At 45.3% G+C, this 25,848-nt stretch overlaps 2 protein-coding genes across 5 annotated transcripts in view; both read right to left on the bottom strand.

Moving 5' to 3' along the window:
• Slc5a10 (solute carrier family 5 member 10) overlaps positions 1-6,916 on the bottom strand; it is a 47,005-nt gene extending 40,089 nt beyond the window's left edge. Inside the window, exons 1-5 of one of the 2 annotated variants that reach the window (XM_076936685.1) lie at positions 6,020-6,916; positions 3,139-3,210; positions 2,739-2,843; positions 2,339-2,398; positions 2,095-2,199 (exon numbers count right to left, since the gene is read on the bottom strand). In XM_076936685.1, the coding sequence (XP_076792800.1) occupies positions 2,095-2,199; positions 2,339-2,398; positions 2,739-2,843; positions 3,139-3,210; positions 6,020-6,130 (453 nt within the window). In that variant the 5' untranslated portion in view covers positions 6,131-6,916. The remainder of the gene's footprint in view (positions 1-2,094; positions 2,200-2,338; positions 2,399-2,738; positions 2,844-3,138; positions 3,211-6,019) is intronic. The other variant, XM_034506033.2, reaches the window with a different exon arrangement.
• An 8,346-nt stretch (positions 6,917-15,262) lies between these two features.
• The window catches only part of Prpsap2 (phosphoribosyl pyrophosphate synthetase associated protein 2), a 33,416-nt gene continuing 22,830 nt past the window's right edge, over positions 15,263-25,848 (bottom strand). For all 3 annotated transcript variants that reach the window (XM_034506266.2, XM_034506265.2, XM_076936684.1), the window contains 4 exons: positions 22,400-22,548; positions 20,706-20,776; positions 16,987-17,133; positions 15,263-15,912 (listed from right to left, as the gene is read on the bottom strand). In XM_034506266.2, the coding sequence (XP_034362157.1) occupies positions 15,754-15,912; positions 16,987-17,133; positions 20,706-20,776; positions 22,400-22,548 (526 nt within the window). In that variant the 3' untranslated portion in view covers positions 15,263-15,753. The remainder of the gene's footprint in view (positions 15,913-16,986; positions 17,134-20,705; positions 20,777-22,399; positions 22,549-25,848) is intronic.

Genomic DNA, 25,848 nt, shown 5'->3' with positions numbered 1-25,848 from the left:
AGAGGTGAAGGTAGAGCATGCATCCCCTGAGAAGATTGACTGGGGGAGACAAGTGCAGAGCCCTGAGGCACTGGTGTTTATGGAAGTGCACGGAGGCCAATATGGCTGACGTGCAGTGTACAACTCTAGGAGAGAGGTAAGGTCGGTGAGGTAGCAGGAGCAGAGTGATGGATCGACTTGTGGGCCACAATTAGCCTTTACTGAGGGGCAGTGGTGTCACACTTCACTTCCCTATTTTTCTAGACGTTAAATGACTGGCCCAGAGCCCCACAGTGATGGAGCCCCATTCAGACTCTTGGCTCTGAGGTTGGGTTGTGATTTTCCATACCTGCCATGGAGATCTGCATGCTGGTGTTCCTGTTTGGCTAACAGCAGCAGCAGGGTCCTGTGACCTCTGCCTGGACAGGCTGTACAGACAGGCAGGGCGTTCCTGGGCTCTGTGTTGGGGCCTAGTGTGGCCCACACACTTCAAATAACTCCACTCTGAAGCCAAGACCCAGGGCGGGCCCAGCCTCTCCCAAACCAAGCGCAGCAATTAGTGCCTCCTCCCGCTTCCCCTCAGCCTCAGCAGGCAGCCGCCTGGTGCTGAGGCAGGACCTTGACGTGACTGCTCCCCATTTACAGCTGGTAACTTGGAGTCACCCACAAGGCAGAGTCTGAAGCCACATCCTGGTTGTTGTGGTTCTGACAGAGACCTAGATCTTAGCTGACCTTGGCCTAGCCACCATAACTTTGGTGAAGGACTCAGCAGCTGGCAGCTGAGCTCGTCTCTAAGGCTCCTCCTATGCACTGTGCATCCCTCTGCCCTCGGAAGTCCTGCCCAGTGGCCCACTTGAAGCCTCCCAGTGTAAGGTCTTAGATAGAAAAGGAACTACCCTGGCTCTGCCCATTTCCTTTATCCTTCATCCCCAGCCCAGCTGAGAGATTCTGCAAAGTTGGCCCTGGCCACCCCCAGCTGATAACCCACCAATTCTGAGACCTCTCACAGCCTAAGGCTGCAGTCTCCTGTCCCACTGATGCCTTTCAGGACAGTTTGTCTGTCCCAGAGGCAGATGTGGCACTTGGCTGGTTTTGTGAATGTTAGAGCATGCCTACAAGTGTGCCCCAGTCCCCACCACTTCTTGTGGCTGACCTAGCTTCTCCTCAGAGGTTCCTGTCCTGAAAGTGTCCTTAGCAATAACCCCCAGACACCTCTTATGAGGCCCCCTCTCTTTCCTTGGCATCCCCTCTGACCATCACATTCTTTTCTTCATTGAGGCCCAGTTTTATCTCTTCCTCATTTGAGCCCCGGCTTTGCCTGTCTTGTGTATCCATTTACCTCCCACTGGACAGTGGGCCCTGGACGGGCCAGAAGCAGACTTTCTCCACTCTGCCTGGCTTCTAGGAGGTGGGTTTGGCGGGAAAGGGTTGGAGATGAGAGGAAGAGTAGGAGAGGGATGGTTCCACTCAAGACCAGGCCCCTCCAGATTGGAGAGGAATCCCCACAGAGAGGAAACTATCATGTTCTCTGTGAACATCTAGGAAAGGCTATGTATGCTGTTGCATACACCTCCCCAAGAGGATGAGGCTGGGCAGGCTCCCTCAGTGGCTGACTCAGACTCTTAGGCATCCCTGAGAAATTGTACTGGGCTTCCCATAACTATGGGGCCTCCCCCAAAGCCCACTGACCTTCCCCACAACCTCAGGTTCCCTATCTGTAAAACAAGGTGCTTGCACCAGACAGGCCCTGAGCTCCTACTTTAAGATTGGAAGTGAGCTTTCTGCTTCTGATACCTCAGGGCCAGGTCCTAAGAAAACTGTAGGCAGGCAGGAGGCCCAGGTAGACTTAGAGCATGAAACTGGCAGGCACCATGAGGCCTTTGGCTCCCTCTCGTGGTAAGATGTGGCTCACTTTGAATAGCTCAGCTCTCATCCTCCTGCCTCGCTGGGCATCAGGAGATTCTGCCCAGGTTACCATCTCTCCCTGGCCCGCCGTTTCCCTAGCTGGTGTACTCACAAGTTGCCAGATGAGCTAGTCTCTGAGGCCCATCCAATGCTTTGTGGTCTCCCAGATCCTGACAGTTTCCATGCAGGAGCAGGCTGGGGGCAACTCACCGATATCTTGGTGAAGACAGACAGCATCAGGGACAGGACAGATAAGTACGTGCGGATGCGCTGACCACCGAAGCGCTTCTGAATGTACTCAGGCAAGGTGACTATCTGGGGAGGCAAGAGATGAGGGCTGAGTGTTCTGAGAGGAACACAGTGAGTATTGGGAAGGGCTGGTCCAGAGGTCTTGCCTGTCCCTCCCAACTTGGTGAGGGTCAAACCTCTGCCATGGCCCCAAGAAGAGACTCACCTCTGAAGATATGTAGATGGGCACAAACACCCATGCCAGCGCCAAAAGCACATACGTGGCCTGTGAGGACAGAGGCATGGGAGGGCTGTGGGCACAGCTCTCAATAGCCCTGCCCTGGCACACAGCCAGATGTGGCAGAGACTAGTAGTGCTGAGGCTACCCCCAGCCCCTCCTGCTTTGCTCTGAGAAGCTGGGAGCTTCTTACGGACATCTCTGGACTGCCCAGCTGCCCAGCCTTCTGTATCTACAGACCAGCTTGCTGTGGAACGCTGCGTGTCACAGTGTGGCAGACCCTGACGGATACACATTGCTGGGAGCCACCCTATCCAGGGGCCAGTCAGTGTGGCTGCATGCTCTACCCCAGCCCTCCCACAGGCTGTGCCCATTCTCCGAGGCTCACATTCCACTCAAAGCCAGCCACAGCCAGGCCTCCAGCAGCGCCTGAGCCCGCCAATCCTACGAAGAGGCCAGAGCCTTCACTGCTTGCAAAGAGTGAGGCTCCAATCTGCAGGGGGAAGAACAAGTGATCACTGGGAGTCCATAGGTAAGCCACAAGGCCAAAAACAAAAACAAACAAACAAACAAAACAAACAAACAAAAAACCCCAGAGTTTTTCAGACTCCAAAGCCCTTTACAAAGCTTAAAGCGGTTTGTCCCTACACTCTAGCCCAGGCTTATCCCATTGAGCTGGTGTCAGACAGGAGCCTTGATTGAGGCACATAAAGAGTCCTCAGGGACGCGGATCCTGATAGAAGTTGGCCCTGTGGACAAAGGAAAGGCCAGAAGGTGGGGGAGCTCACCGGCCACCAAGCCATGTCTCGGCCCGCCAGGAAGTAGCCGCTCACTGTGTTCTTGTTGGCTCGACAAGCCGACTGCAAGAAAAGCAAGAGGCAGAGACTGCAATGAACGTAGAGTGCTGCTGTCTCTGGCAGACACCTTGCAGCTCCTCCAGATCCTGAGCATTGCAATGTGACCTGCAATGAGAGAGCATGCACACACATGCACACACACACACACACACACACACACACACACAGAACATGTACACACACACACACAGAACATGTACACACACATACACACACAGAACATGTACATACACATACACACACAGAACATGTACATACACACATACACACACAGAGAGAACATGTACACACACACAGAACATGTACACACACACACACACACACAAACACACACACACAGAATGTTCACAGTACCATTATCCAAAAAAAGCCTAAAGTCCAGCAATTGATGAAGAAACAAAACAGGCATATCCACACAATGGAATATTATCCAGCCAGGAAAAGATACAGTTAGCCTGTGTCCAGTTTATTTCCGGTTCCAGAGTTGAGCTATATTGCTTTCCTAAGGCAGAATGACCATTCCTATTGGTCAAACGAGAGGGGTTGGTTTTACAGATGGTTAAAAAAAGGGGGCTAGCAACAAAACCTCTAAACTGTTAACTCCAAAGTGACTGTCCTTTCGAGGCAGGGCAGGAACAGGGACCTTGGGTTCCTTTAAGTTTTTGGTGCAAGGACCAAGGCAGGGGAAACTGTATTTAGCATTCAGGTGGAAACTGGCCTGTTTCACAGGCAGCAGAGGCTCTACTTCCGATGTCTTGGAGAGTCAAGGAAGAAGTCTCTTTCACACTAGGGAAGTGGAACTCCAGTGTGACTGTCTCTGTTTTGTGTTTTAGAATTTCTATTTTTATTTTATGTGTATGGGTGTTTTGCCTGTATGTATGTCTTGCACCATGTGTATGTCTGGGGCCTTCAGAAGCCAAAAGATGGTGTTGGATCCTCTGGAACTGGAGTTACAGATGGTTGTGATCCACTATGTATCTGGGAATTGAACCCAGATCCCATGGAAGAACAGCAAGTGCTCTTAACCACTGGGCCTTCTTTCTAGCCCCATGATTGACTCCATTTTGACTCTGCCTGGCCTGTCAGAACTGGGTGTGCTCTAAAACAGTGGTCTTTGTCACTTGTTTCTTTAACAGCTCCCCCTTGCATCAAACCTTCAGCATCAGAATTACATGCAGTTATCATCACTTGGAATATCTGGTCCAAACTCAACATTCAGATCTGCTGCTGCATCTTTCTGGTCACGTGCATCTCATTTTTAAATGTGTGTGTGTGTGTGTGTGTGTGTGTGTGTGTGTGTGTGTAGGTCAGAGGACAAGGCCCAGTGTCAGTCCTCATTTCCCACTTTGTTTGAGACAGTTTCTTGCTGTTCAGTGCTGTGTACACCAGTAGCTGGACTGGGACCTGAGATTCTCCCAGTTGCCCCCCATCTCCTTGCGGTGGAAGCACTGGTCTCATGGGTACATGGGTTAAACAGGTTCTGATTTTGCTGTTTGTTTGTTTTGTTTTGTTTTTGAGACAGAATTTCTCTGGGTAGCCCTGGTTGTTCTGGAACTTACTCTGTAGACCAGGCTGGCCTTGAACTCAAGAGATCCACCTGCCTCTGCCTCCCAAGTGCTGAGATCAAAGGTGTGTGCCACCACTGCCCGGCTGGGTTCTGGTTTTTTTTTTTTTCCCCCAGGCCCTCATGCTCTTCACCTACTGAGCTATCTTCCAGCCCGTCCCTAGAAGGCTGCTGAAGTGGCTGCTAGGGGCTGCAGGTGTTCTGCAGGAGGTGGGCTTTGCTGGCTCAAGGCAAGGCTATACTGATTTGATCTGGCCAGAAAGAGGCTGTTTTTCTTTCATTCCGAGCTCCCTGGAGTCTCAGTCAGGAGCCTTTCCTTGTATCTTTAGTATTCCCCATGGAGCTTACTCATTTCTAGCTTTTGATCTGGAGCGAGAGATTGGCAGCTCCTGTGTTCACTAACAGACCATGGCAAGTTACTAATCAGCCTGATTTCAGCCCCGTGTCTCAGGAAATATGGAGGTCTGACAGGAGGAGAGGCACCAGGAACACCCCGACAGTGGACAGAGGGAACACAAGCTCCCTGTCACACATGGATATGGCCTGCCCATATAATTTATTATATTGATGATATCAAAGGTTACGGAGGTATGTTATTGATAAGAAATGTAGAGGGATTGTGAAAACTAGTAAAATGTGACAGAGGGCTGGAGCATGTGGTTGGCAAATGCCACCAAAGACAGGGCTGCTAAAACATCACCTTGTAAAACACACACACACACAGGCAGGAGCACACACACACCACACATACCACACACTGCACACACATACCACACACACTGCACCACACATGTGTACACACACACACACACACACACACACACCATAGGGTTCAGTGGTTAATAGTATTGACTTCAGGGCTGGAGAGATGGCTCAGCAGTTAAGAGCACTGACTGTTCTTCCAGAGGTCCTGAGTTCAATTCCCAGGAACCACATGGTGACTCACAACCATCTGTAATGGAATCGGATGCCCTCTTCTGGTCTGTTGTCAATGGTTCTTCTGCTGGCTTGAATCACCTGTTTGCTCCAGAGAGAAACTGAGCTCAGGAGTTACTGAGCAGGGCAGGACTACCAGGCGTTTCCAAGCCTTGAACACCCTCCCACCTCTAGATTCTGAGCACAGCTAGGGAATCACCATAATAACTAGTGTTCGGGCAGCAGACCACCAGATCAGACCCATACAGACACCTAAGGATTTGCTGGCCCCAGTTCTGCCTGAGAGCCCAGTGGGCCGCCACAGGTTCTTACCCATATGCCCACGGCCACATTCAAGGCAAAATATACAGAGATGACAATAATGTCCGTGATGCTCAGCTGGGATCCTGGAGCATGGAAGTCCCCAGTGGAGTTGTCAGCCATCCTGCAGCAAGCACCACCCTGAGCTCAGGGACTGAGGAGAAGCAAAGTCATGAAGAGCTTTCTGAGCAGAATTAATTGATCATTAAACCAAGTGAGAAAGTGACATCTGCCGCCCATGGTGTGGCCTCATGCCAAGGGACTGCTTCAAAGCACAGATAGGTCCCCTTTGTTCTGCAGTGGAAAGTGAATCCCAGAGGGCAGGAATTGGGGTGATCTGGGAGGAGTGCAGGCAGAGGGAAGGAACCTTCTTAAATTCTGAGTGGGTTGGGAGAAAGGGAGCCGTTCTGAGTGAAATGCCAATGCCCAGTTTAGTGTCACCTAGATTTAGTTTACTTGAGTGTAGAGGATTAGGATGGCTGCCTTACCTCTAGGGACATCTCCCTGAGGGATAGGTCTGTCTCTGGAGTCAGCGGATTGATCGAAACTCAAGATGGTGGCTCCTGGCAATGCCAGGAGAACCCCTATGCCAGGTCCTAAGTCCCGTTGCTATTATTTCTACTGTTCTAGCAAGCAAGACAGACCTGACGCTACCACTTGGCCATCCATTTATCCACCACTCCAGCCTGGGCCAATACCTGTCAAATACCGAGGACCCCTTCCCATTCTGTAGTTGTTCCCATGTCATGACCAAAGTCACCACAAAGTGTAGGTGACATCTCAGTCTAGTCAAGGAACAGAGGCCGAAGGCTAAGTTGTCTGTCCCTACCTTTCAAGGGGCAGAGCTAAGTTCCCGGTAGATGTAGACCTGGGTCTCAGTATGATGGCAATGGTGGCTTTGGTTTCAGTGAAACTCTACCAAGGCCTGCCATCCAGTCACCAGGGACATCAGTGCTCAACAACTGCATCATGCTCTGATCAGTAGCTTGGCTCGTGCTCTGTGAAGTGTTTGGAGTTTAATTTTACACGAAACCCTTCCAGAAGTGTTAATGAGTGAGCATCTGCCACCAGGAACACATGAATACAGTCTCATCTAGCCTGCTACTTGGCAACCCTGAGCAAAGACTAAAGGTTAACTCTTCTGTGTAGGACAAGATCAAGACAGGAAATTTGAGTTTCTATGGAGCACAGGCTTCAGCAGGCTTAAATGGCTCTGTCTCCACTTTGTTGCAAACTGGCCTCAGTGCAAGTGATTGCTTGCAGTGTCTGTGAACCAAATACCCACTTGCAGTAATCTGAAAGAACCACTGGGTGACATTCAGATTTATTGAGTGTGGTGGTTTGAATAAGAATGCCCCCCCCCCCCCATAGGCTCATATATCTGACTGCTCAGTCACTAGGGAGTGGCATTATTTGAAAAGATTAGGATTAGGTGTGGTCTTATTGGGGGAAATGTGTCACTGAGGCTTCAAAAGCCCAGGCTAGGCCCAGTCTCTCTTCTCCTTCTACTTTTGGATCAGGATGTAGCTCTCAGTTACTGCTCCAGTGCCATGCTTGCCACCATACTCCCTGTCGTGATAATAATGGACTGACCCTTTGAAACTGTAAGCATCCCCACTTAAATGTTTTCCTGTATAAGAGTTGCTTTGGTCAAACAGTGACTAAGACACTGAGTCTGTTTCATCAATATGAGTGGCTGAACCAATGGCCATTGGCATCATCTGTCCTCAGCGGGAAGTAAGGCACTGACAGATATCCTTGTCTGTCTCCAATCAAAGAAACATTTCAAAAGGAAATACATTTTCTTGTTCTGCCCTGAAGGATTCAAGCATGAGAGAAATGACACCACCTCTGCTCCTGTACCCAGTCATACCCACATTTACACACACGAAACAGGACACAGGCCTTCTGGTCAACTCAGCCCAAGAAAGAGGAGGGTTTCTCTACCTTGTGAGAAGGTATCTGCTTCTCAGTCCATCTTCTGTCACTATAACCGAATACCATAGATGAGGAAGTCTATAAAGAATAAAGACTCATGCAGCCCATTGTTCTGGAAACTGGTCAGAGGGACACATATAGAATGTCCCTTCTTTTGGGTGGGCAACCCTAAAACTCCAGAAGCAGGGCAGAGAGGCATGTATCCAAGAGATAGTAGCCAGCCTTTGAAAACAGACCCACTCTTGAGCTATAACACAGGCCAATGGGCATGTCAGGAGCTCCGAGGACAGTTCAGACTCACAAGACAGAGTACAGGCCTCTCCTTACAGGTCTCGGAGGATGGAGGAGATCTCATGGAGTCAGGGTGTTTCTGATTCCTTTATGGGTGGCAGAAGAGAGGAGAGAGTTAGGTATTGAAGTGCCAAGAGGGAATGTGTAACTGCAGAAAATGAGGAAGAGGGGCACATCTAGCTGAGGTGTGCCCTTTATACTAGTGAGAGGAATGTGCTGCCCCTTGCTGCTTTCTGATGTCCCAACGCCTGGCAACCTGAGGTCTGTACACTTCCTTGGGAAAGTGAGACCGGCATCTGTTATTCTTCTGATATCACGGCACCTGAGGTGTCTGTTAGGGAGTTAGCACCACAGCCACAAACAGGCTCTGAAGATGGGAATTGACATTTCCAGAGCAAAGAGGCTGCTGCAGGTGAGCTTGGCCTGAACAGAAGTCTGGTTTGGATTCTAACAGAAAGACAAGCAAGTGATGGCAGATGGCTAGATACATAGACAGACAGACAGACAGATGACTGATAATGGATAGATGATGGGTTGATGATAGATAGATAGATAGATAGATAGATAGACAGACAGACAGATAAGACAGGTAGATGGTAGATTAGTAATTAATAGGTTATAGATAGGAAGATGACATGATGGGTGGATAGATAGATGACAGACAGATGATAGATAGATAATGGATGGTAGAAGGATAGATTAATAATAGATAAGTGGCCGGGCGGTGGTTGCGCATGCCTTTAATCCCAGCACTTGGGAGGCAGAGGCAGGCAGATTTCTGAGTTCGAGGCTAGCCTAGTCTACAGAGTGAGTTCCAGGACAGCCAAGGCTATACAGAGAAACCCTGTCTCGAAAAAACCAAAAAAAAAAAAAAAAAAAAAAAAAAAAAAAAAAAAAAAAAAAAAAAAAAAAAAAAGATAAGTGATAGATAGGTAGATGATAGCTGATAGAAAGATCTTCTCATTACACACAAGCCACAAATCTGCCGGAATGTTTGGACTCAAAGCAGGCTTGCACAGAGGGGAAAGAACAAAGGGTAAGACAACCATCACTTTTCATGCTCCGACATGGCCTGAGCATTCTATTCTGTAAGACTGCAGCCTTTGCATCCAGCAGCCCTCAATCATGCTGGAGCTCCTCTGGGCTGGTGCAGGCTGGTTCTAATTTCTGCTTAGAGAACCCTAAGGAGAGTCTTGTGGGGTCTTGATGGAAGGCAGCGAGGATGAACCCGCTCCTTTCACTCACTTATGAAACCTAGACAGGTGACACTTCCTAAATGCCACTGTCCACCCATGTGCAGCACCTGCATTTGCTGGGCTCTGTAATCTGGTGGCCCTTCCTGCCAGGCTTCCCTTCTGATTGCTGCTGACCCAGTGGCTGAGCTTTGGGGTGCTCAAGTCCAGGTGGCCACAATCCAGCCCTCATCATCTCTGCCTCGTCTCCAAAGTTTCAAGGACTCAGGAGGAGCCCTGGGAGCCACCTCAGGTCCCCAATCATCCTGGTCACCATTACTAATACTTACTGAGTGTTCACTATGCATCCAGGCCCTGTCTACCCAACACTCTCAACTCTCTGGTAAATGTCAAATACTGTGACCAAATACCTGATGAGAAGCAACATAGAGAAAGAGTTTTAATTTTAGTTTAGACTCATAATAGAGGAGGCATGGTACCTGGAGCTTTGGCATGGCAGTTTGAGGCTGGTCTCATTATGGTGTTAGATGTAAAGTCAGATGGAGTGTCCTCTAAGCCTACCCCTTTGTCCACCACCCAGACTTCACCTTTCCTAGGTTCTGCAACCTCCTAAGATGGCACCACCAGCTAACACACGAGCCTATGGGGCAGATTTCATATTCAAACCACAGCATTGATTACCCAAGGCATAGAGACAGTGAGGAACCTAATGAGGGTCACACAGTAACCTAGAGGGAAGGATACAACTGTCTACCCACCCAGGTTTCCCCTACTGCCTACTGTAGACCATCACAGGCTTTCATAAAGGTGTGAACAAAGGATCCTGTTGTAATGTTACACCTTGGAATTTCCCAAGGCATCTCATGCTGAGGAAAAGACTGAAACATGGTACCAAATAGGAGAGATAGCACACCATTCTGACAAACGCATCATAGCCCAGACAATGGGTCAGCTTAGAGAGGAGCTGAAGTAAGTCATCTAAAGCAGCTGAGGGGTTGTTAGTCATCTCATAGTCCATTTGTGTGGGGCCCATAGCTGAGTGGATGAGCTAGTCTTGTTAGTTAGAATTGTATTATTATGTGTGTATGATGGGAGGGGTGGGCATGACACAGCACACATGTGGAGGTCAGAGAACAACTTGTGCAGTTGATTCTGTTTTTCCAGCTTCACATGAGCTCTGGGGATCAAGTTCAGGCGTCAGGCTTGCGTGACAAGTGTTTTACCCACTGAGCCATCTCACCAGCTCTTACTACTTCTGTTAATACTTTCTTTTAGGTTACTGAGTTACTAGTGACTATTTATGTAGTTTTTTGTTGTTGTTGCTGTTTCATACATGTTGCCTTGGTTTTGTACTGCCCTGAAAACATCCATGACACATATCCTCCAACAAGGCCATTCCTAAACAGTTCCACTAACTGGGGACTAAGCATTTAGACCCATGAGTCTACGGGGTCGTTCTCATTCACAGGACCACACATGTATGGTGCTTAGTCATTCCCATCTCTATTACCCTCTTCCTGAGAAACCTCCCTCCACTGTCCACGTCTTTCTTGTGTGCCCCACTAAACTTAGCTAGGGTGCTGGCAGGAGTGTAGGTGGCAGGTTATTCACTGAAGCACGGGTAACTCAGTGGGAATGTCACTGAGGAGAATGACACATCTCCCCAGGAACCATTACTTCATCTTCCTCAGCAGCACCTTCTGGTACTAAAGCTAGTTGGCAGGGAGGAGCGTCCAGCTTGGTTCCAGCTTGATTTCTGTGTTCTGTAACCATGGGGTTGGTGAGTTCAGCAACAGTATCTTACTATCACATTCAGGTGGGCAACCAAGAACTTGCATTATTTGGGAGCCTCTGGGGTTTCCCTGACCAATATGACATCCCATACCTATCAGACTATTGAGACAATGGGCTCCAAGAAATTGGAATTTCCCCCAGAGATCTCATCCTGAGAGAAGGAAAAGGCTGAAGTATGGGCTGGAAAAGTTGTCCTCTAAAGAGATGTACCACTTGTGAGATCACCTTGGAGCAAAGACTAGCACTGAGACAAAGTTAGACCCCTTGACCAGGACTCCTGAGCTAAGCACGTTTACCAAATCTGAACCTCCAATGTTGGACACTGAAGATGGACTGGGGTGTGTGGTGGCTGCTATTGATTGGAGCTGTTCCCAAAATGGCCATGTTGAATACATATCCTCCTTCTGATTTTCTAATTGTCCTACTGCAGGTGGGGGACAGAGACTAAACTGCTGGGGCTGCCAGCACCCTGCTTTGACCCTAAGGGCCTCAATACCACTTTCATGCAGATGCAGGCACCATGGGTGTTTGGTTAATACTTGGTGTCAAAGTCCTTCACTTCTCTGAGCCAGCTTCATTGTACTTCAAACTCGGAGCAGTGATCAAGCTGCTTTATCACTGTTGGGACAACCCCTGGCATACAGTGTGTTCAATTACATTTTCGTTACAGTTGTCACAGTCTTGGCAACTTCTTTTAACTTTTAAGTATAAATATTAATTACCACCTAAAGGTTAGATAGGCAGCTGGCTACTCAACAAAGTTCAGATTCAAATCAAAGCAGACAAGCAGGTAAAAACAAAGCCACAAGGGACTGACTGCTGGGTTTGTTCCAGCTCTGCTGCGTGTATGGTCGAAGCAGGTAGACCCCTGGTGTGTTCATCTTGGGAACCTAGAGTGTTAGAAAATTAACATTCAGAGCCAGTGGCATTTTATAGATCTCACAGTAGGAATTAGAGACTGAAGTTGTTTAGAAAAATGTCTACATTCACTTATATATTTATTTATATGGTGTATATTTGGCTGCCCGTGCATCTTCCATGTGTGTATGCCGTGACATGCATTCAGAGGAAATTAGTTCTGTCATGTGGGGCCCAGGGATCAAACCTGCATCCACCAGCCATCCAGGACTGGTCATTTGTAAGCACACAGTGGACCAACCCAATAAGGAAACCACTTGCCTTCGACATTCTTAGTCCAGCATTACTTGTCCATTCAAGGGTTCTATTTGTCCCTCACTGACTAGTTCCCAGCCACCATGAGACTCACCCTTAGTGCCTAAGGATAGCTTAACTTAGCCTCATTCATTCATTCATTCATAAGTTAAGGATAGCTTAACTACTGCCTCATTCATTCATTCATAAGTTAAGGATAGCTTAACTTAGCCTCATTCATTCATTCATTCATTCATTCATTCATAAGTTAAGGATAGCTTAACTACTGCCTCATTCATTCTCCAGAGGCGTCCTTAACTGCCATTAGGGGAGCAGGGATGGCTGGGGGGTGATACAAAGGGCTGGCAGCCCGGAAGACCTTCTAGGCCCTAGAGACTAGGGGGTTGAACTTGGGGTCCACATAGAATTTGGGAGGTATTACCACAATGGGTTCCTTTTAAAAATAATCTGGAGCTCATTTGTCCAAATTAAGAAATTTAAAGTGAACTCTCAGGTTGTCAGTGTGAAACAGGAGTAACGAAGCAGCAGTCAGCCAGAGCCTGGGAGGGACGAGCTGTGAGAAATCTGGCCAGAGGCTGTTTCCTGCTCACACTTGGGCCTGTAGCTGTAATGTGGGAAGAGCTGATGAGGAAGTCATTGTCCTATTTTTAGGAAGGGAGAAACACTAGTACTGGAAAGAGCCAGCAGGTCATAGAAGACAGAGTGAGTCAACCAGAAAATCTACAAGCTAAAAATCAACCTGAAACCACACATCAGAATCCCCAGGCTGAGGAGGTAAAAGTCTGAGATGAAGCAGGCTAACCTGTAAATGAGCAGGCTAGGAATCAAAGTCACAACTGCACATCCTACTCAAGGGCCACGCCTTTACCCATCCCAACGGCTGTACAGCTCCATGAGAGTTCTAGAGGGCCCAGCCAGGGCACAGGAAGAGAGCAGGGCACCACTGGCAGCAGCCACTTTTCTCTGCAGGGGTGAGCGGGTCTGGCCATGGGCTAGGTATTGATGACCAATGGTCACCAAAGCCACGGAGTCAGTGGGTTGGTCTCACACCCAAGAAGAATGGAATTCAGAGGTGTAAACAGACTACATGTAAGAAAGCAAGAGCATGAGATGCCACAGGGGATAGAGCCCAGAGAGGCCTTTCTGGGTCTTACGGTGGGACTTGGATGAACATTGAGATCTTTATTGAAATTGGCCACTCTTGAGCAAATGGAGGGTCAAGATAGTGAGAAGTCAACATAGTTTATGCTATTTCCTGGCCCAAACAGCCAACTGGAGAGTTACTTCTACATCCACTGGACTAACCTGAGATTCCTTTTTTTTTCTAATTAAAATTTTTTTTTATTGGCTATTTTATTTATTTACAATACAGATGTCATCCCCTTTCCCCATTTTCCCTCCCCTAGGACCCCCCTATCCTATACCCCCCTCTTCCTTTATGCTTTTATACCATTTTGATTACATGTATGTATTAAGGTCAGTTCTAGGTTGAGGGTCTAGCAATACAATAGATGCAAATAGTCAAGGAACAAGCAATACAATAAATATAAATAGTCAAAGAAAAAGCAAGGCATTAAACTCAGTTACATGGGCCGGGCAGTGGTGGCACATGCCTTTAATCCTAGCACTTGGGAGGCAGAGGCAGGCAAATTTCTGAGTTCGAGGCCAGTCTGGTCTATAGAGTGAGTTCCAGGACAGCCAGGGCTACACAGAGAAACCCTGTCTCGAAAAACCAAAAAACCAAAACAAAACCAAAACCAACCAACCAACCAACCCCCCCCCCCCAAAAAAAAAAAAAAAAAACCCAGTTATGTGAACACTCCTGTGATCACTGTTTCTAAGGGCTTATCAGGATGACCAAAGTATCTGAGCCTGCTTCCCTATCCTAGCCCAAGGTCATTTTCATGTCTGAAGCCTACTTCCTTGTTCTCCTTGTCCTTGGCCAATGTCATATTCCTGCCAAGCAGCCCATTTCCTTGTTCTTGGCCCATGTCAGCTTCTTGCCAAGCAGCCCCAAAGGCTCTCCACCTCTCCCCCTTTTTTATTTCATTAACAAGACTGAGCCTGTCTTAGGTCATTCTGAAAAGAATGCCTTCCTTACCTGTCATGGAATATGCATTATCAAAAGCAATGCACTTTTGTGTTAGGTTGGTAAGGCTCTGTGCAGAATCTTAACCTTCCTTGGCTTGCCACCCTGTTAATTTAATAACTCTGTCTGGGGGTCCATTTTCAGGTTCAAGCCATGTACTTTGGCTGCCAACATGCTGATGTTGTTAAAGATAAGCTTTAACATGATGGGCAGGAATAAAAGTATTCCCAGGACAAGAAGGGCTCAACTGATCAGGATGGCTCAGTGATTCAATGCACCCATTGCTCCTGCAGAGAACCTGGGTTCAGTTCCTAGCACCAACATGGTGGCTCACAAGCAACTGTAACCCCAATTTTAGGAGATCCAATGCCCTCTTCTGAACTCTACTTAAAAACAGAAATCTAAACTTGAAACTTTAAGTCAGACAATTTTCAATACTACTGATCCTCTGTGATGCTGCTGCAGCACCCACCCCACTCTCTCCCCATTTCTCCCCCTACCCCACCTCCTCACTCACCATGACTTACTGCATCTTGGTCTGGGAATTGGCCGTACTTTGGCTGAGCCTCTGATGAAGGCTGTGAGCCTTCTATTTCAACTAAGCGACTTTGCATCAAGAACTTGTAGGGCTTCTGGGGACCTATAAGAGCAAGAACTGCCTCATCAGATGAAGCACTGTATGTACAGCTCAGATGCTGAAGAGAAAAAGCAGCTAAGTAACTCAGGTCTTCAGTGGCTGTCCATTCCAGCTACAGAACAACCATCCACATACAGAGGTTTAAAAAACAAACTCGAGGTTTTATTCTTTCTTTAGTTGCAGAAAATAAATACAGCCACATACTCTATATGCCCATTTATAAAAGCGTTTCTAAAAAGGTCATGTATTGGAACCAACAGTAGCTTTTTGACTGTAGGTAGTAGACAGCAGATCATTTTATTTAATTTGTTTGAACAGTTGGATCAAGCAACTTTTAAAAAAAGACTGAGCTTAAAAATCTTATTCAAGTGTATTATTTAAAATGGTTACACTAAACGATCAGGTTTTAACTTCTTTTATTTAAGAGGAGGTCTTTCTATTATAAAAATTACCCCCAAAACTCACAAAAACCTAAACCAACATTAAAAAGCTGGTCCTTATACCTTCACAGGAATCAATCAGGAAGATGTAGGGAAGGGAGGGTCAAGTGTATCTGGCTAGGCATGGGCCCTTCCAGCATACATGCTGGGCTTCCACTTGACCTGTGGGAGTTCTGCCATAGGAGAACTGTTCAGTCATCTAAGCCTATATTTCTGAAAAGGTAGGACATGGACTCCCCGTTGTGAATTCGGCGGATGGCTTCCGAGAGAATCATGCTGATGTCCACAGTCTTGATCTTGGGGCACTGCAGCTTCTGGATTTCGTGTGGGATTGTGTTAGTGACCACCACCTGTGCATCACAAGAAATAAAAGCGTCAGATTTGCTTGGTGTGTGAATGTCTTAAGTTCAGGGCCAGTACCACAAACAAAACAAACAGAACAGAACAGAGAAAAGCCAAATCTGAAAAACAGAAAAACAAGCCAGCCAATGTCATGGCTTCATTTGAAAAATATACTGCAGCCTCGAGTCTCTGAGGCTCACCCTCTGGGAGGCCTGCTGTCTCCCACAGCTTCTGTTTCCAACAGGTAAAGCTGCTCTAGCTTTAAGATCTGATAGCCTTATGCTTATTAGAGCAGTTATAGCTCAAAAGACACTTACAAATGCTGGAGAAACTGGAACTCCTGTTACTGCTGGTGGGGTTGGAATTGGGTCTCTTCATAGGTTCAGAAAAACCTAACTCTTGAAAATTGTCCTCTAACCTCTATATGAGAACTTGCATTCATATATACATATCATACACAAAAATAATAGATGAAAATAAGTTTTAAAATGTGTGAACAACTCAAGTTTCTATCAACGTAGGAAGAGCCAACATGTTGAAGCACATTTTATTACAGACCACACAATGTAACGTGGGCACATGAACAAATCCAAAGAGAAAGAAAGCAAGGAGGGACTGAGAGGGAGTGTGTAGTTAACAGCTCACAGGGGATGTGTCCTCTTAAATCAGCTGGGTGCCAGCATACAACTGGAGTATTCTAACCATCACTGTACCACACACCGGAGGTGGCTGAATGATATAACATACAAGTCAGAACTGAATCAGGCCATACCTCATTCAAATGGGAAAGCTGCAGTTAATGAAATGTAAATACAAACATTTTTCATCCATTCCTTTTTTTTTTGTTGTTGTTGTTTTAATTTTTTGAGACATAATCTTACTCTGTAGCCCACACTGATGTTGAACTAATGGCAAGACTCCTGTCTCAGGCTTTTCAGTGCAGAGATTAAGGTCATGGGCTACCCTACTGGCTTGCATCTTTTACTCTTAAATAAAATGAGCTTATACTTGTTCCTGCTCTGCTGTTAAGAACTCAGACAGCCAGTACCCAGACAGCCCACTCTGACTGCCAGCCCTACTACCTCATCAATGGCAGATTCTTCAATCAGTCGGGGAGCATCAGAGGATAACAAGCCGTGAGTTGCCATCACAAAGATCTTATATGCACCTCTTTCCTTCAAGGTCTCTGCTGCAGCAAGAAAGCTGTCCACATCATCAATGATGTCATCCTGTCAAATCAAAGACCATACAAAAGGCACATCAACACTTGTCCTGTTATCTTATGTTGTCCAGGGTGACCTGAATACCTGGGCTCAAGTGATTTCCCCCCTACTTAGTCTCCTGAGTAGCTGAGAATACACACAAGCCCACACCACTCTGCTTAAGAAATGTCTTTGGGCCGGGCGGTGGTGGCAGACGCCTTTAATCCCAGCACTTGAGAGGCAGAGGCAGCTGGATTTCTGAGTTTGAGGCCAGCCTGGTCTTCAGAGTGAGTTCCAGGACAGCCAGGCTTACACAGAGAAACCCTGCCTCCAAAAACCAAAAACCAAAAACGAAAAAAAATGTCTTTGGAAACTTCTCAGTTATACATATTTATTTGTATGTGTATGGGTGCATTGAGTACCATAACCCATGTACGGAGGTCTGTAAAATAGTACAGTGAGGGAGCTGGAGAGGTGGCTCAGTGGTTAAGAGCACTTGACTGCTCTTTTGGAGGTCCTGAGTTCAATTCCCAGCAACCACATGGTGGCTCACAACCATCTGTAATGGGATCTGATGTCCTCTTCTGGTGGGTCTGAAGAGAGTAACATGTACTCACATACATTAAATAAATAAATTTTAAAAAATTATAATGAAAGTTGAGCATGATGGTGCACACCTTTAATCCCAGAACTCAGAGGCAGAGGTAGGCAGATCAAAATTCTATGTTCAAGGCCAGCTTGCTTTACAGAGTTTCAGGATAGCCAGGACTATGAAGAGAGACTCTATCTTTAGACAAAAAAAAAAAAAAAAAAAAAAAAAGTATAATGGACATCAGTTTGGCAGTTCTTTTCTATTACATTTTTTGTTTATTTATTCCTATATTTATTTGTATACTGTTTGTGTGTGTGCGCATGCCATAACATGCATGTGTTACTACTATACCAAAGTTTTAGCAAGAGCGTCTTAGTGAAGGTTTCTACTACACCGATGAAACACTATGATCAAAAAAAAAAAAAAACTTGGGAAGAAAAGGGTTTGCTTCAGTTTCTAGTTCTACAACACAATTCATCACTGAGGGACTCAGGGCAGAAACCTGAAAGCAGGAGCTGAGGCAGAGGTCACAGAGAAGTGCTGTTACCAGCTTACTCCTTATGGTTTGCTCAGCCTGCTTTATTATAGAACACAGGACTACCTGTCCCAGGATGGCACTTCTTACAATATACTGGGCCCTCTCAGATTAAATCACTAATTAAGAAAATGTACCACAGGCTTGCACACAGGCCAATGTAGTGAGTGGGGCATTTTCTCAATTGTGGTTTCCTCTTCCAAAATGACCCTAGACTGTGTCAAGCTAACATAAAAACTAGCCAGCATACAGTGGAAGCATGGTCAAGAGCCTGCAAGACCTCCCTGTACAGTATCTCATACTTCTTGTAAACCTTAACTACTCCAAAATAAAATGCTGGGTTTTTTTTTTGTTTGTTTGTTTGTTTGTTTGTTTTTTCGAGGCAGGGTTTCTCTGTGTAGCCCAGGCTGTCCTGGAACTCACTCTGTAGACCAGGCTGGCCTCGAACTCAGAAATCCACCTGCCTTTGCCTTTCAAGTGCTGGGATTAAAGGCGTGTGCCACCACCACCCGGCAAAATGCTGGTTTTTAAACTGTGTCCATGTGCATGTATCTGAGTACAGGTGGTCTCTGTGCAGTGACAACCTCAGGTATCATTCCTTATGGCCCGCCTTGTATGAATGAGGCAGGTCTCTGTTTGCCGCTGCAGTGACAACCTCAGGTATCATTCCTCATGGCCCGCCTTGTATGAGGCAGGTCTCTGTTTGCTGCTGCATGTGATGACTCATGACTTCTGGGAATTCTGTCTCTGCCTTCATCTTATTGCAGATGAACTGAGATTACAGCTGCACTACCCAACTTTATGAGGGATTCAAGTTCAGGTGCTTATGTTGTGAAATAAACACTTTGAGCCATCTTTCTAGCCCCCTTAAAAAATGTATTTATTGTCAATGTGCACATACGCATGTATGAAAGCATGTGCACATATGTTAGCATGTATGTGGAGATCAGAGGACAATCTGTGGTAGTAAGTGCTCTTTTTCAATTGGCATGGGCTCCAGAGACTCAGGTTATCAGGCTTGGTGACAAGCACCCTTACTTGCTGAACCATCTTGGCTGATATGTTCTGTTTTTAAAAAGCACATATAAGCTGATTCTAACACTACAGACCTGTAATCTCAGCTACTGAGGAGACAATAGCAGGAAGATTGTGACTGAAGTCCTGACTGAAGTGAAGTAATAGTTTAAGACCAGCCTCAGCTGGAGATGTAGCTCAGTGGCTACGTGCCAAGCACACAGAGAGTTCAGGGTTCAACTTTTAGTATTAGAGGAGAAAGAAAGCACATCTCCAATATGGAAAAGAAAGTCTGCAGTCATTGTGCTGTATCTGCATCTTCTGCCACTGCCCTGAAGTAAACTAGCAAGCAGCTTAACTCTGGGATGACATGGGAGATCCCCGAGAAGGGTACAAACAAAATCACTAAACAACAGTTAAAAATACAAGGTACCTGTAATGGGGGGTGGGAGCGTGTTACAGCACTTTCAAACCCAGTGACTCCAGCTATCCTTTAGAAATTCTTGTGCATGTGATGCACCAGAGAATGGACGAACATAAGGATGTTCAAAGCAGTATTATTTCGAATTAATAAAAGTCAAAAACTATCCAACATGCAGCATCAGCTGTATGGTATCATAACACACTACCTAGTGGTGAAGACCAAAGTAGTCTTCACTGCATTCCAAGTACACATAGCAAACTAGGTGGATCAACCACAGCAAGGACCAAAGTCACTGTGTGCATAAACACACTATTTATATAAACATTCAAGTCTTTATTTTTTATAGATATGTACAAGTGCTTTGCCCGTGTGTAATGGATTCCTTAGAAATAGAGTTACAGTTTTAAGACTATGTGGGTGCTGGGTCCTCTGCTTTTAATCACTAAGCAACCTCTCCAACCCCAATGCCCAAATGTCTTTTATATTTAAAAGCAGCACTCTTAGTAGACTGTAACGTTCGTGTCATGAATGGAAGCATCTCAGGCTAATGACAACCTCTGGTGGGAGAGAGAAGAGCCTAGGAAGGCCCTTGGCCCCTGGCTCTCTCCGCAGGGGAGCAGTGAGCTGCAGCTGCCTGATCCATTTTTCCATGTTTCATTTAGTATGCATGTATGAAATGATGTGAGTTTTGGGTTTTGTGGTGTTAGGAACCAAATCCAAGGCCTTATTGAACTACAACCCTAACTGCCAATTTGTTTAAAACTATAATCAACTTTGTCCTTCATTTTAACTATAAAAAACAACTTCCCAAAATATGGAAACCAACAGCTTTACCATATTTATGTAACTATATAGAAACTACTTTTTTTCTTAAACCATTAATTTTCCTGTTTGGGGCCAAAGTTAACATCTAGCATAAGGCAGCAACTGACATGATACTTAGCTTGGCCACAAGACCCCCCATAGTCTTTATGCACACAGTTACAGGCAAGTCAACAGAGCGACGATGGTAACAATAAAGGAGAACTACATACCACGATGATGGCAATTCTTCCTCCAACATCACCAACAACTGTGATTGGGGGCTTTTCTTTAGGAATCAGCACTGGTCAGAATGAAACACACACCTCAGTGCCTATGCTCAAAGGTAGAACAAAGACTTAAAAGGCTTTAAGTAGTTAATGTCACCAGTCATGGTGGCATGTGCCTTTAATCCCAGTACTCAGGAGGCAGACACAGAAGTATCTCTGGGTTTGAGGTCACCCTGGTCTATGTAGTGAGTTCCAGGACAGCCAGGATTACACAGAGAAACCCTGTTTCAAAATAAATACAAATAAAACAAAGCACCCCCAAACAAACAAACAAATAAACAAACAAAAAACCAAAAAGAATCCAAAACAACAACAAAAAAAAATTTAATGTTTTATAAAACAAATAAAACCTCCCAGTACTTAGAAGGGAAAGGAACTTCCTCAATTATGATGAACAACTATACAATGCTCAGGTGACATGATGCCCAACAGTGTTCCCTAAGAAGAGGAACAAGTCAAGGACAACCCCATGTACCACTACTGCCCCGTATGGCATTGGGTATGTGAGTCAAGAAAAGAACAAAAGGCATCAGGATCAGAAGGGGAGCCATGCAGACTACTTAGCAAGACAGACAGACAGGTGTGTTCTGATTTTATTTACTAGCATTTCAGGTTTTCTTTTTTTCTAAGCAGCTTTGAGTATTTAGAGAACTGTAGTTAGCTGTGCAGACATGCACCCAAAATAATAAAATACTTAGAAATACAATTAGCATTAATTGGTCAGGCCTTACTTTATGCTAAATACATAAAACCTGTCCAGCACTTTGCATTCCATATAACATAACACTGACCAGCTTAGTGCATAAAGAAACTTCTTGCTTATGCCAGCATGCTCTGAGATATATGTGCTGAACAGATGCATGCAGCTCCCAGAATCCAAATAGCTGATCATTTTCCTAGTCTTCCCTAAATTTGGGCCCTATGACTCAAAGGCTAATAGCTATTTTAATTCAACCAGGAGGGAATTATCAGTTTTTGCCAACTCAAAAAGTTAAAAGAGAGACTAGGAATATGGTCCTGTGAGTAAAATATCAAATGAGAACCAAATCTGGGTTCCCAGTACCTATGTTAAAAATAAATAAATAAATAAATAAATAAATAAATAAATCTGGATGTAGTTATTTGTATTTATAACCCCCAGGCTGAAGAGGATCTCTGGGGCCTGCTGCACAGCCAGTCTAGATAATAGATGAACTTCAGGCCAGTGAGAGACCTTGTCTCAAAAACAAACAAAAAACACTAAGAAAAATACTTAACATGGACCTGTGACCTCCATGTGCATGTGTGTCTGAAAACATGCATGGGTGTTTATGTGAAAACAACACACACCAAAGAGAATCCATGGGCTGCAGAGGTGGCTCTGTGCTGTGCTCTGTTAAGAGCACTTGCTACTCTTCCAAAGAACCTGAGTTTGGTTCCTAGTACCAATATCAGATAGCTCACAATATCCTGGGACTCCAGCTCTAGGGGATCTGACACCATCTTCTGTCATCTGTGAGTATTTGCACACATGCGGCAAAGACATAAAAACAAAATGTAATAATAGTACTAGTGAAGAGAATTCATATTAAAACATCACCTCCACAAATGCAAGTAGCCCAGAGAACAGTGGCAAATGGGTACTTGTGGATACTTACTTGGGATCTCCAGGCTGGGATGGATGGCAGCTACACTCCTGACCATTGGTGGGGAGTGCCGGCCATCCACCAAGTCAGACTCAGCATCTTGTGCTTCTCCATGGATCACTGCGATTCCCAGACGCAGACGCTCTGCAAAAGATTGTGCCCTGCAAAGAACATTTAGACACAAATCAAAAACCAGGAGGGAGCCTGCCAATGTCTGAGCAAGATACTAAAGAACACAAGCAAAATGCTTTCCCCAAAGGAGTAATTACAAAAGACAATGACCACCTGGTGGTGGTAGTACATACCTTTAATCATAGGATTTCAGAGGCAGGCGGATCTCAGAGTTTGAGGCCAGCCTGATCTACAGATTGAGTTCTAGGATAGCCAGTGTTACACAGAAAAACAAATGAATAAAAAACCATAAACTAAACCCAACCAACTAAACCATCAAACCAAAACCCAAAACAAAGCAAAACAATACAAAAAAAAAAAAAAACAAAAACCCAAACAAACAAACAAACCCCCCCCCCCCAAAAAAACAAAAACCCAACAACAAAACCAAAAACAAAAGATAATGACCACTTCAGATTCAGGACACTGAGTGTAGAGCCCACAGGTGAGTATCTCTTATCAGCCAATCAGAACCTAAGTTCTGATTAAGGAATCTTCTTGCATCCTCAAGTTTCCTTTCTTGCAGTTGCTAATACTATCTTTGAGACTTCTCTGAAACTGAACCATGTGAAAGAATGTCCATTAAAGATTCAATAAAGTATTATATATTAATTTTTTAAAGTTTTAGGAAGGTATAATGGGACTAGAAGAAACTTCGTACCCCAAGCACACAAATTCACAACCTCTGAGAGATCTTAACATGTTTATCAGACTCGTGCTCTCCAAATAATTTCTTCTAATGTGGCAAATACATGTCCATACTGGCATCAACTCACTGATGACAATAAACTCTTCTACTAACATCAAGTAAAATCTTTGGCCCTTTATAACTTCTCCTTTTGGCTCTGGCACCTACCCATCTCCTTTCTGGCAAGAAGATTAACTTATTCAATGCATGCGGATCACAATATGCTTTTAGTGTCCTACTTTTTTTCCGCTCAATGTATTGTGGAGATTCAGCCATGTTATAATCCACCAGTATATGAATACATTGCTGTTCATCCTATTTACTTACTGATGGGAAACTGAGTTATTTCCATTCCTTTTTAATTACTAAAAATTTCATTTTTAATTATATGTTCAGATGTATCTGTTGTGAGTATATGCACATTAGCGCAGCTGCCCGAGGAAGCTAGAAGAGGGAGTCAGATCCCTGGAACTGTCCTCTGTGAGTACCTGGTTGTGAGCCAATTAATATTGGTGCTGGATTTAAGACAGAGTCTCACTATGTAGACTAGGCTGTCCTGAAACTCAAAGAGTTCCTCCTGCTTCCCAAGTGCTGAGATTAAAGGTGTCAATCCAGCATATATGGATCTTTTATCTTACAAGCTTACTGAAGTGAATGTGCCCTATATAAATGATCAAGCCACCCTTGCATCTACACCTACTCTTATCGGTTCTTAGCTGGACCACCTAGAACTCATTGCTGTCTGAATCCATGGAAAAGGACAGATACTGCCATCTTGTTCTAGAGCTGGGGGACAGCACCAGTTTTCACCACTGGGATGCCAGATCACTTGTTACAGATCTTTGTCTGATAAAAAAAGTTCCCTTGCATTCTTAGTTTACTTAAACTAGATCGTCAAATCTTTGAGTCAGAAAATCATATGGCTTCTCTTTCTTGTTCCTCAACATGGTGACTGACATTCATAGACCTTTAAAAGCTGTTGTGCCAACCTCAGGTTCCAGTGATAAGCTCAAAGGGCACTGTGTTCATCTTTTATACACTGTTCATTCAGTTTGCTAACAAGGTGCTTTAAAACTTTACTTTTTTGTTCACTTGGATATCAGTTTTCTGGGTGAAGAAGGCCCCAGAAAAGGGGAATGTATCTGCTGATGCTTTATAAAGTCAGCATTTGCTCTCTTGTAAATATGTGACAGAATTCACCATTACAATCCAGACCTGGCTGGTTGTTGTGGGAGGCTGAAGCAGGAGGAATGCTTTAAGTTCAAGGACAGTGTAGACTACAAAAGGGCCCTGCTCCCCTCTCCCCAAATAAGGAATACAGTTTATATGACTTAAATCATTAACACAGTTTTTCTTTTGCCTGCATGTATGTCTGTACACCACAGATGCAGTGCCTAGGTCGGAAAGGGTGTCAGATTCCCTGGAACTGCAGTTAGGGATGATTCTTAGACACCTCTTCTGTATTTTAAGATTTATTTAATTTTATGTGTATGAGTGTTTTGTCTAAAGTATGGATGTGCACATGTGTGCTTGATGCTCACAGAGGCCAGAAAAGGATGTATATGAGCTGCCATGGGGGTGCTGGGAATAAAAACCCAGGTCCTCTAGAAAAGCAGCCAGTGCTCCTACATGCTGAGCTACCTTTCCAGGTCCAGCTGAAATCATTTTAAATTCAAGAACCCTTTTATAGCACAGAATGTCCATTGTGTAGTCTAGAGTCCCTGGCTGCCCTGGTGCTTAGCGGCCTTCCTGATGCGCTGTCTGTTTGCTGACTACTGACAGAGGAGGGATGAGACTGCTGACCATCACAGAGGACAGCCTTTCTCCTTAGCTACTGTACTTTGAAAGAAAAAAAAACCCTGCTAATTAGTTCATAATGATTACAGTTACCACACTGTCTGAAGAAGTGACCTTTTCATCATGAAAAGACCTTCTTTATTCTTTGGAATGTTCATGTTTGTCAGATACTAACACAGCCCCTTCAGCTTTCTTTTAAAGAAATCAGCTTCCCATGCTATGTCACTGTCCTAGTTTGCTTTCTGTTGTTATGATAAAGACCAAGACCAAAACCAAGTTGAGGAGGAAAAGCTTTATGTGGCTTACATTTCCTGATCACAGACTACCATTGAGAGAGGGCAAGATGGGAACTGAGCAGAGACCTCAGAGGGATGCTGCTTACTAGCTTGCTCAGGCTGCTTTCTGACAGGAACTGAAGCAGAGACCTCAGGGGGATGCTGTTCACTGGCTTGCTCCCCATGCCTTGCTCAGCCTGCTTTCTTATACAACCCAGGAATACCTGGGTGGCACCATCCACAATAGACTCAACTCTCTCACATTAACCAAGAAAGTGCCTCACAGACATGTCTCTGGTTTATGTCAAATTAACAAGAATTAGCCCAGCACAGTCATGCCATCTTCCCATCCCACCCACTTCATGCACTGCCACAGACCTTCCCTCACTAGTTCCCTGGCCACACAGCATGTCCATCCTTCCCACTGGGACAGACTCCCCTTGTGGGACCTTGGATCTTCCATCCTTTTATCAAGAGCAAAGGACCCAATAATTCTAGTTTTGCTTTTCTGACACCAATAACAAAAAAAC

Source organism: Arvicanthis niloticus, chromosome 6 (genome assembly GCF_011762505.2).
Source record: "Arvicanthis niloticus isolate mArvNil1 chromosome 6, mArvNil1.pat.X, whole genome shotgun sequence".
Classification (NCBI taxonomy): Eukaryota; Metazoa; Chordata; class Mammalia; order Rodentia; family Muridae; genus Arvicanthis; species Arvicanthis niloticus.
This window is presented reverse-complemented; position numbering and strand designations above follow the sequence as displayed.